The sequence below is a fragment of the Lissotriton vulgaris genome, chromosome 9 (assembly GCF_964263255.1).
Source record: "Lissotriton vulgaris chromosome 9, aLisVul1.2, whole genome shotgun sequence".
Classification (NCBI taxonomy): Eukaryota; Metazoa; Chordata; class Amphibia; order Caudata; family Salamandridae; genus Lissotriton; species Lissotriton vulgaris.
In genome coordinates this window covers 24457940-24470187 of record NC_141697.1, presented here as the reverse complement: position 1 = coordinate 24470187, position 12248 = coordinate 24457940, and the positions used below count along the sequence as shown (strand labels likewise).

The 12248-nt window shown below is 47.5% G+C and overlaps 1 protein-coding gene across 1 annotated transcript in view; it reads left to right on the top strand.

Moving 5' to 3' along the window:
- NPAS3 (neuronal PAS domain protein 3) overlaps window positions 1-12248 on the top strand; it is a 1714960-nt gene that overhangs the window by 1335241 nt on the left and 367471 nt on the right. The window contains exon 5 of the mRNA XM_086936951.1: window positions 7554-7728. Within this exon, the coding sequence (XP_086793077.1) occupies window positions 7554-7728 (175 nt within the window). The remainder of the gene's footprint in view (window positions 1-7553; window positions 7729-12248) is intronic.

The following is a 12248-nucleotide window of genomic DNA, read 5'->3' as shown; positions in this document are numbered from 1 at the left end:
CTGGCGAGGGGGTAGTATTCCAAAGCGTATGGCACCTGACATGACATGTTTTGATAAAGCCAAACCGGAGTTAGCATTTAACCGCAAGGTTCATAATGCACTTAAGAGTATATGGTATGGCTATATCCTAGAACACCTATAAGGACATGGTTCCGAAAGCTGCAGACAGGCTCAGCTCATGCTAGAGCCTCATCTCACATAAAACCAAGCACTCTGCCTCCAGGATTGTTAAGGCCTGCCATAGGAGTGACTTATAGGTGTATATGTGTCTAGATATAGGGTTAGATATAGGAATACTATATCTAAGCAAGGGGTGATTACACGACCTTGCCCCAGCTGAGTGATCAGCCAGTTGTGTCAACGGGAGTGGCCAGCCAGGGGTGGAATAATACATGCTGCAGCCCCTGGTAGGCCTTGGATGCACCTATGCCCTGGGTACCTATAGTACACTGTGCAGGGGCTCATAAAGTTATCCAATGTCCAATTGGTAATGTACCTAAAGTACATGGTATGAATTTAGAGAGAGAGCAGCTGGGCTGTGGGTCTGATTAGCAGGCCCACAGCCACATTAAGTAGAAAAACAGTGAAGCAAAAAGCAAAAAGTGGGGTGATCATAGGAAAGCAGACGCTACTCTCCTACAATAGGTACTGCTCCTCCTCGGTTTTGTCACCGCAAGACATGCAGGAAAGAAAAATATACCATCCGTCATGACACGATTTTTTGTTTTATTATGCCCGGGGGAACCCAGGAGTGATGGGAGCACTGCTGATAACGTGTATTTACACAACCAAGCTATATACACGATGTGACAGGTGAGCGGTTATGAGGTGAGCGTGATAGGGGTAACGGGAAAGAGGGGGTGGGAAGGACTATGTACAAAGGGGACACAGGTACTAGCAGGTCGGACGAGTTACTTTAGAGACGAGTCTCCCCGCCTCCCAACCCAGCCGGACACCCGCTGCCGTACCTGCTTAAGCCACAGTCCTCCTGGAGTGTGGCTCTGCGACTCGTGGGGACGTTGGCCTCCTGGCGCTGACTGTTTAAGATTGGTGCGGACACGTTGTTCTTTAATTTGTCAAAGCATTGCAGCTTTGGTATTCCTCTAATACTAGTGACTGGAATCAGGACGAAGGACATCGACGCAATGACCTGATGACTTACCTGCAATGTTCATTACTCTTAGTCCAACTTATCCTCGTCACAGTCATTACATCTCACCCGCCCGCCTTCCCTCCTTTCTGTTCTTTTTCGGGGCTTGGATATGTACAGAAGGAGTCGGGAGGTGACCGCCCCCTTGTGGCCCCCAGGATGGGTGGGTGGGGGTGCATTTTCAGGATCCTCCTGTTTTGTTCTGGTCTCGAGGTAGCTGTCATCTAAGTAGAAATGCCAATAGACCCAATTCAAGCGGGAGACTCACGATTTTGTAAACCAAAAATGGCTTTATTTTGGCTGTCCCCTGCCTGAAATTGCCCTTTCTTCAATAGGAATCAACTGGGGAAATACTTTTTCCCTATAATTTCTTTAAAATCACCCACTTTCCTTTTCTGAAATATTGGCAGGTGTGCTCATGTAGTAACGACTGTGACGAGTCCGAGAAGCACTAAGAGTAGCAGAGGTTAGCAATAAGTTATCGGTCCAGAGACCAGCTTGGCCAGAGGGTTGGGAGAGTGGGAGCCGCTGTAGTGGAAGGTGGTAAACAGATTCACTAGCATGTTGTTGCCTTGAGCCGGTGGGCTAGAGCCCTTTCCTAGTACTGTTCCGTCTCGTACAAGTAGAAGCTTCCAGAAGCTTGCAAAGGCTCCAGAAAGCGCAAACATCACTAAGGTTGAGAGACGAAAGAACCACAAAGAATCAGACCATCAAAAATGAGAAAAGACAAAAAGAGATCATGGAAAAGAATTATAGAGCTGGAGCAAACAAATACACAATTTGGAGGATGTACCGCACTCACATACATACATACACGTGTGCACACACACGTATGCACAGGCACACATCAGGGCTGGATTAACCATTAAGCAAAATAAGCACGTGCTTAGGGCATCATGGAAAGGGGGGGGCACCACAGAAATGTTCCATTGTCCGGTTTACCATGAACCATATGGTGCAAAACTGCAAATGGTGCAGTTGAACATATAAATAAGGTGGAAGTATACAAAAAGAAACATTCTTTTCAGGGCTCGAGTCGGGGTACCACGGGGTACCACGCAGGTGGACGGCGTCCCCCCACTTATTTTACCGGGTGGACACCGTCCCCCCTGCCAAACAGCTGGACTTCACTCTTTGGCCTCTCTGGGACAAGATCGGAACCACCCTTCGTGACGTCACTTCCTGTCATGACGTCACTTCCGGTGACAGCGTCCCCCCACTTCTTTTTTTAGGACTTTTGCCCTGATTATTTTCCATCTTACTGTAAGTTTTGTTTCATTTCGAAAAAGATGTTTTTTATTTTACGATTTATTAGTGTTTATATTTTGAAATAAATATATATGGGGCACCAGAATCGTATGTGCTTGGCCTGTAAAGGTCTTAATCCGGCCCTAGCGCACATACACACGCGTGAACGCGCGCGTGCACCCGCACGTTCACAGCCGGAACTTCTGCTTCAGTTTGAGTTCCAGGATAAGAAACCATCTGCTCACCACACTCGTGTCATCTCGACCATGACTGGCCAACTGTCGATGAATACATATTTATGAAGCAGTCAGTCTGCATGTGTGAGAGTGGGACAGGACTCCATCATTCATCTCTGAGGAGGGGGTGGGGCAGGTTCCAGGGGCCCGGGGGTCCAGGGACACGTGTGTGGGGCCCACTTTCGAAGCCAAGGGCCAGAATTAGGACTCAAGGCCTTTTCACGGAAGAACATCTAAGCATTATTTTAATACTGGCCGGAAGTGCTTGCCCTCCGCTTCCACAGCTCTGAAGTGTTGCATGCGTTTGTTTTTGCTTTTTCATTTGTGTTTTTAAGTCTGTCTTCTCTCTCCATTCTCCGTTCCCCTCGCGGTCAGAGGGAATGGCCTCTTACACAGGGACACATGAACCTCCCACTAAGAGTAGCGGAGTCCTGGTGCGTCACTGTGTGTGAATGACAAGTGTTATTGCCTTACCCCAAAAAATAGTCATTGCATCAGCTTTAGATGGATGAAAGGCTGGGATTTTGACTTCTGACCTGCAGCTTGGAGAAGCAGCCAGATCCCTTCCACATGTGTAATAACCAGAGGTTGGAGGGCATGCAAAACGTTTTGGAACTGTGCTCTGGGGTGCAATGCTTAAGGGCAGAATTAACAGTCCTGGACCAGGGCCGGCCCTAGGCATGTGCAAAGTGTGCACCTGCACAGGGCCGCCAAACCCCAGGGGCCGCCACGACGAGGATCGGATCGGAAGGATCAATGATACATCGTGGCACTGGCAGCCCCCTGGCAGGATTTGGCGGCCTCCGGCTCCGACCCCGGCTTCCAATACTAAGTTCCGAGTCCGACAGTCACAGTTCCAAGCCCTGACACAATGAGTCACCCCCCTCCCCCCCCCCCTCCTCCCTGGCCTCTGGCTCCGAGTCCGCACCGACCTCGTTCCTGATTGGGCAGCAGGGGTGCTGGGGTGTTTCAAATCATCATGACTGTCACCCGGCTGGCTGGCACAGACGCCGGAAGCCAGGATAGCGTGATCTGCGGCAGCGTGCAGACTCAACCTAACCTGCTGCTTGACTTCCCCGCATGCGTAACTAACTTGTGGGACTGGTGGCGTATGACTCTCTCTGCACAGCCCAGCCATTTGGTGGTCGTCGACGTCGGAGTCGGACAAAAGCTGAGCGGCCCCTGAGCTCAGACTGAGAATAAAGTGAAGAAGTGTGAACGCACCTGCCGGGTAAGGGCAGAATAGATCCATTCTCTCAGATGATTGATAATGATATTCCTGCACACTGTTTGTGGCACTGACTGACTATCGCGATGCGGCATGGCAAGCAAGCGAGTCATATGAAGATAGGTAGCCGGGCGTGAGTGTAGCTGTTAATGCTTGAGGTCGGAGGGGCGAATTTACTGCACTGCAGCTGGGAGTTTTTCCGCATCGAGGTAGGCCGCCCGCTGTCTGTCTTCCAGTGGCAGCACCGGCCACTGATTTCCTTTAGGCCCCTCTCCGCCTGTGCCTGCAGGGCCTATAATAAAGGTGGAGTCGGGGGTACTATTTTGCATTAAATTAAGCGGCAGTATACGGCTCGAGTCCCAGCCAGCAGAAGGCCTAATCATTGCCGAGTATTACATTTCGGAATCACTGACACTTACTCCGAGGGGCAGGGGGCCCGCCGCATTCAATTTGCCGGTGCCGCATCCATCGATTCGTAGGCCGCTGTCTGTCTTCCAGTCAGTGGCACTGGCAGCTGGCGTGGCCTCCCATGTAAACTGGTGGTGATTGGTTTCTTTAGGCCCCCTGCTCCGCCTGTGCCAATAAAGGTGGAGAGAAAGGGAATTTCTGCACTATTAAGCGGCAGACAGTTGAAATATGGCTCCAAGTCCCAGTGACTCCTGGGGGCCCCTAGAGCTCGGGGGTCAGGGGAACGACTGGGCCAACCCGAGCGCTTTCAGTTTGACACAGCCAGGCGCGGGCCCCGGTGGAGCGCGGAGTGAGCTCCACCCCGTCCGGACCCCCTCTTCCGGGGCCCCCACCCACGCTCCCTGCACAGGGCCACCATGAGCCTAGATCCGGCCCTGCCTGGACGATGCGTTTTTAACATAAGTATGGTAACTGTTACTGTAAATTGAAAAAAGTGTGGGGGCGTCATTCCCAATAGATCCCACTCACTTAGACCACTGGCAATGACCTACTGTTGTATCTTACTGTTGGGGGTAAGGGTTGCCCTGGTGTGCTGTTTGGGTGACTCTCTCCCAGGGCTTTAAGTGGGCTGGGTCTCACTGGCTCTGAGCACCAGCAGTTTTTAGGTCTCGCTTAGCGATGCAGCGCATGCGCTGTCTCTTGACGAGATCTATTGTTGTCGATTTTTCTTGCGAAGGGGGACAGGAGATGTGCACGTGTACAGACAGGAGATGTGCACACGTACGGGTCATGTGTACGCGTACACATCTCCTGTCCCTCCCTGTCTCCTGTTCGCTGTGCCTGCCCGGACAGGAGATGTGCACGCGGAGACAGCATGGAGCATATTAGCAAGGACATTATCGCTGCTTTAGCAGGACTTTTTCCCACTAAACCGGCGATAATTTTATCGCCCTATTAGCCAGCTGTCGCTAACAGCAGTTAGCGACAGCTCTTAAGCGATAGTGACCGGTTTGGGGCCCACTTTGCATGTCAGCAATATTTATCGCTAATGACATGCAAAGTGGGCGTACCCAACCTGTTAGTGACTGAAAGCAGTTGCTAACACAGCTATCGCCTATTAGCAAGGCAGGCAAAGCGATTAAAAAAGTTACGCTAAGCGTGACTATCGCCAGAACCTAACGCCTGCTCAGACCATGACTTAACCTGTTTATCCAATGGCAGGTGGATAATCAGGTTAAATCCCCATTAGCGGTAATGCCTGAATATCGCTGGATTTATAGCGATATTCACGCATTGAGCCGCTATCGCTGGATATTTTATCGCATTCGAGATAAACGGTGCTAATAGCATGTTATCTCTGCAATAATACCTGGCGATAAAAAAAAATGCGCTAAGCGCATTTAGCGATAAATATCGCTATTTGTTGCTAATATGCCCCCTTGTTTTTATTCCTTTTAAAGCAGAAGGGAGAGATGCCGATGGCTTGAAAACTGAAACTGCGGGGCTGCGTCTTGCAGAGCTGAGTGTCTCATGTGCGTGGGAAGCTGAAACCTCCCGGGGAACTGGCGGCACTCTAAAACCTCTTTTTACCTTTCCTATGTCGAGAATACATCTCAGTCGCTGCGATAGTGGGCACGCCTGGAATTAACAGGGCAACATAAATATAAAAGAACAGCTTCACACTCTGGTGCTGGGCACGGGTTATTGGGGTCATCTATCTAGAACCTGTGCACCTCATTTCCACACGGCTCCCGTTCTTGGGTTATCACGCACAAGAGCAGCCCTGCTGCCGAGGCGCACGAAACGCGTCCCCTTGCAATGGCACTTAAGTACGCCGTTTAATCCCTTTCGGGAAAGTCTCTGCCCTACCTCTATATTTGAATGCCTCTTTTCCTCCTGTCACTCCTCAATCAGTCTTCTCCCCCTTAGAGTCATTCGTTCTTCTCTTCCCATGCCTCCAGTTTCCTCTCCCCTTCTCCCTCCCCCGTATCTCCGCCCCTCTCAGAAGCGTATGCCTTTCTCTCCATCTTTCGACCCAGTCTCTCCTTTGATTTCATGGCACCGCCATTGCCCGCGTGTTCTCTTCCGCCTCTCTCGTTGAACCACTGCCTCTGACGCAGCAGCTCTGCGAGTGTTTCTCCCCCTTCTCTCTTTTCTCGCTCCTTCCCTCCCTCTTCCTATTTTCCATTTACTCTCCCCCCACCAATCTTCCCCACCGCTACCCCCTACCAGTCTGAAGGCGAGAGGAGAGAACTGCAGTGAGAAACTGGCCTGAGTCATGCCTGGAAAACCGAGTCAGCACCGTGAGGGGACCGGTTTACTGGGAAGCACTATATTCAAACTAGTCTTATGTTCGCGCACATAGCACAATTTTAGGACCCGCCATTTAGAGGGAGACAGAAGGGGAACCGGATATGTCCGATGCATTAAATCTCATCACGGGACATTGTAGCAAATGTGAAATAAAATTGAAGGTAACGTAGCAAACAAATAGTAAAACATGCATTGAAAATGCAATAGGTCTCGCCTTTGATTAAGTTAAAGCCATTTGCTTTGCTAATGGTATTGTATAGCAAAGCAAATGGCTCTAACTTAATGAAGGGCGAGACCTATTGCATTGTTAATGCTTGTTTTAAAGGGGCCTCGAAACGGGTCTCTATCGGGCTCTGTTTTGTGCCCTGGCACAGGCGGTCCGTTTTTTTTCCCGACTGCAGTGGCAGCAGGCACATCGATGTGCATGTGGTGAGCGTTGTCGGGGAAGGGAAATCCTTTAACCCCTTAACTGCGGCGGCTATTCCGCCGCAGCGCTAAGGGGATGGGGGGCCGCGCGGCGGTCCCGTGCTCGTGACGGAACCGCTCTGTCACTGCGCGCGGGTGAGCTGTGCTTGTGACGGAACGGTTCTGTCACAGCCCCGCCCGCTCAATAAAACACGCCGCATAGGCGCGGAATTCACGCCGCGCAGGCGCGGCGAGCGGGCCGTGAAGGAACCGTTCCGTCACCAGCACAGCCCACCGAGGCTCGTGATGGAACGGTTCCGTCACGAGCATGGGAGGGGTTAAAGAGAGTCATTTTCTCTCTGGATTTCCTTCTCATTTTGATTCTCAGGAGCAGCGACATTGTCCTGGTGTCACCAGGGCTTGAAGTTGAAGTGTTTTCAATATTATATACAAGCCATAGTTGTTGCTTATTTATCTTATGCAACTAACAACCATTGACAAAGCCAATAGTCCTGACTTGTAGGTATGACCCAGCTGACATTGCCTCTCCCTCTTTTGCCCATAGGTGGAGCTGACGGGGAGCAGCGTCTTCGACTACGTGCACCCAGGGGACCACGTGGAGATGGCGGAGCAGCTGGGCATGAAGCTTCCGCCGGGGCGGGGCCTCCTGTCGCAGGGCGTGGCCGAGGACGGGGCCAGCTCCGCCTCCTCCTCCTCGCAGTCGGAGACGCCAGAACCAGGTGAGCATGGAGGGGGGAGGTACTGGGGGCTGGTGCAAGGGGGAGTGAGACCTAGCGGAGGGATATCAAGCATTGTTGGTAGCAGACTTCTTTTTATTAGCTCACAGACTGTTTTACTGTTAAGGCTCTTTGATGATGTCACTCGCGCTTCACTCTAGTCTATGACATCACTCAAGTTTCACTCATCTATGACATCATGACTTGAGCTTCACTCCAGTCTATGACATCACTCGAGCTCCGCTCTTGTCTATGACATCATTCATCAGCAAAAAAGGGTCCCCTAGTTCTAGTGCCATGGGTCTTTTGGAGTTCTTTGATCCGGCAGGGGGTTCCCCAGTATCCAGGTCCTTGTTGTGGGTGTTTACTGCCAGATGGCACCTCTCTCTTTGAAAGTGGGAGGCAGGGTCGTCGGACGCCCAACTGGGAGTGGGGCCGGCCTGGTGGGAGGCAGGACCCTCGACTGAAACTACTCCACCCTGTAAAGTGACGCTCCTCTAGTAGCACAGGAACAAACAGGAAGCGTTGTCGTTTCAAAAGGTAAGTTTAATACCCAAAGAACAGAGTATTACAGGAGCACGTCCACACACGGCAAAGTCCAACTGAAAAGTCGCAGACCCACAGTTGAAGGTTGCATGCGGGGAAAGTCACGAGAAACGCGTCTCTTGAATGTAAACACTCTTCAAGAGACGCGCGTGAAGCATAATCCAAGACAAGTGAGCATTAACACAATCAACGTATGAAATGGAATTTCTTACCATCATCTTAGAACTCTACATCTCCTCCCTTCCCACAAAATAAAAAGAAAAGAAGTTTGATTAAAGGAAAGGAAACTTAGCTTAAATAAAAATCTTTAAAACGTGTGGGGAAAGAGCAGTTCCTATGAGCCCTGGATGTCACATCTGAGGTGGAAGCAGAGTAAGATGGCCCAGAAACTTCAACATTTTCTAGAGTGTTTTGGAGGGGCAATGAAACCTCAATAGAGGGTGAAAGCCCTTCATCTGAGGGTTCTTGAGGAGTAGGGTGGTATCATTGGAAGATGAACATTCTTCCTTGGTAGGTAAAACAGAATCGCTAACCGCAGGGGAATCAAACTGGGTAGAAAAGTCAGAAGTAACATAGGGAGAGTTCTCATCCCCATGTTTAGTTCTGAGAATGATCCTAGCTTGCTCAGGGGTTAGCTTAACGAGAGAACGTTTGTTACGCCACCCTCTCTTATCTAAAAACAAAGAACCTTTGGAACCCTTGAGAACCTGAGTGGGGATTGAGTACTTGGAGAGACCTTTCTTGACTCTATCCATGGTTTTAAACATGACCCAATCACCTACTGTAAACATTTCAGGAATGGAAACAATTTTTGAATCAAAGTTTCGCTTTTGCACAGATTGTTGTTTATCAACATTACTCTTTACAAGCAACTTGTCAGAACAGGAAATGCATTTAGAATTTTGCAAGGTCAGATCTTTGATCCAAGAGGGGCAGACAGTACCATGTGGGTTCCTTTTTTTAAGGAGTCTGAACGGTGAAATGCCCGTAGTGCAATGAGGTGTGATTAAGTATGCCCAAACCTTTTCCCTTAGAAATACTTCAACGTCCATTTTACAAGAGTAAGCAGTTTGAATGCCCTCTTTCAAAAACCTATTCATCCGTTCAACCAGGCCATTGGACGCGGGAGAATAAAGGGCAACTTTCAAGTGTTTAACATCAAACTTCTCCAAAAATCCTTCCATAACACGGGAGCAAAAATGCGAACCATTGTCGCTGACAATTTCCTTAGGAGGACCTTCCATTCTAAAAACTCTATCCAAAAAACTTATGGCTGACATGGAATCTGGGTTGGAACAAAAATCAAAATCAAGCCATTTAGAATGATAGTCAACCAGGGAGACTAAATATCGTTGAGACAAAGGAAGTATCTTGAAAGGACCAGAAAAATCAATTGCTAACTTAACCCAGGCTTCCTCGGGAATGGGAACGTTGTGTAACGGTAAATTTTGCAATTTCCAGTGTTTGTCTGAAGCCAAACAAGTACCACAAGAATCAACCCATTCATTGACATCTCTTTCCATGGCGGGCCACCAGAAATGTTCCTTTAATTTGCGAGAGGTTCCACCTACAACTAAATGACCCTGATGAGCTGCAAAAAATAATTTTTTGCGTAGAACCAAAGGAGGAACACAACGATCACCCCTAAAAACAATTCCATTAACGATTGTCAAATCTTCAGACACTTGTGCAAAAGACTTCAAAGAGGCAGGGAGAGAACGTATTTTGGGCCATCCTGAAACTACTAAATTCTTCACAGCCACAAGGATTTCATCCTCTGAATAGCATTTGTGCCAATCTTCTTTAGAAATAGAGAGTGGAGAAAAAACCAAGTCCTCCAACGAGGCTACAACACACTCAACATCATCTCTGAGAACATCATCATCACCTTCCAAGGGCAACCTGGAAAGAGCATCTGCTCTCATATTTTTACCACCAGCAATATGGTGAATGCTAAAATTGAAGTCATGTAATTTCGAGAGAATCCTTACCAACCTCGAAGAGGCTTTCCCTGTACCATTCCTGTTTAGTAGATGAAGTAAAGGCTTATGATCGGTATATAGTAAAAAATGAGAGCCCCAAATATAGACTTTGAATTTTTCTACAGCCCACGCACAACCAAGAGCCTCTTTTTCAATGGTGCTATAATTGCACTCAGCATGGTTCAGTGACTTTGAGGCAAAACCAATGGTATGTTCTACAGAACCATTCCACTGGCAAAGGATTGCACCAAGACCTTTCTGGCTAGCATCAACGTAAATGCCACACTTGAGACCTGGTGTGAAGGATGATAAGGCTGGGGCATTAACAATAACCTTCTTAATGTTATTAAAAGCTAAATTTGCTTCTTCATTCCACAAAAATGCAACATCTTTTTTTATAAGCATCCTAAGGGGTTGGATCAACTGGGAATAGTTCATAACAAATCTTGAGTAATATTCGGTGAGACCGAGAAATGATCTCAAAGTGTCCTTATTGTTGGGGGTAGGTACATTAGAAATAGCTTGAGTGAGAGAGAGTTTGGGTTTAATACCCAAGGTAGAGATAGAATGACCCAAATAGTCTAATTCTTCTACAAAGAACCCGCATTTCTTTTCACCTAAAGTGATTCCTACATCTCTGAAGCGAGACAGCACCAAACGCAAATCCTTAATATGTGCATCAATACTCTTAGAATGAATCAACACATCGTCCTGATATGCTTGTACCCCCTTTATATTACACAAGACGCTGTCCATAAATTTTTGAAAAACACTTGCGGCACTCGCCAAACCAAAAGGTAGCCTCAGATATTTAAAGGCCCCAAAAGGAGTGATAAAGGTGGTGAGTTCTGATTAACATTGAGTCAGGGGAATTTGATGATAAGCGCTCCTTAAATCTAAGAGAGTGAATACCTTAGATTCTGCAATGCCGGTGAGGAGTTCTTGAATCTTGGGCAAAGGATAACAGTCAATTAGAATATTTTGATTTAGTGATCTAAGGTATGCACACAGACGAATGCTGGAATCCTTTTTCTTCACTACGACAATCGGACTAACCCATAGTGAAGAATCCAGAGCTTCAATTATTTTCTCATCTACCATTTTCAAGAGTACCTTTTTTAAATCGTCTCTAACGCTAAGGGGAACATTCCTCAATTTGTGAATAACAGGAATGGCGTTGGGCTTGAGACGTATGCGATGTTCGTAGTTTTTTATCATGCCAACAGAATTGTTAAAAACCTCTGGGAAATCAGCAATAATTTTGTTTACAATTCCTACATCAATAAAATTGATGAAGGAAAAAGTACTTTGTTCATTAATCTGAACAGGAAATTCGGAACCAGGAACAAGTTTGAGGCCCATTTTAGCAAGGTCTTGCCACCCTACAATACATTTGCCATCAGTGGCTACATATACTTTTGTGTAAATACACCTCCCCAAACAAGTTACACTGGTGATGAAGAAACCCCACATGTCAATATGTTTGCCAGTATAACACTTAGGTATGATGTCTAAAGGTTCAAGAGTGATTCTTGAAGACCAGTGAGTGTTGAACAAATGATCAGATATAATGGTCACAGGGGCGCCAGAATCCGCCATCATGTCAATTTCTATCTGATCAACAATTACCTGGCAAGTGGGATCCTTCACACGTTCTGAATCAATGCAATCAACCATAAAAATAGAAACAGAATGAATAGAGAGAATTTCCTTAACAGCTAGATTTCCCTTATTAGCATCAATATTAACTGAACTAATAGTAACATTTTTCAATTCAGAATCAATAGATTGAACATCTGCATCTTCGCCTGTAAAATAAGAAATGTTATTAATTTGCGAACTCTTTCTGTTGCGACAAACAGATTGGAAATGTCCATTTTTCTGACAAAAAGTGCACTTCTTCCCTTGAGCTGGGCAAGTAGGGCTGTTACTCAAGTGTGTTTTAGAACCACAACGAAAACAAAAAGTATTTGTTCTCCTTTGAAACGGTCTTTG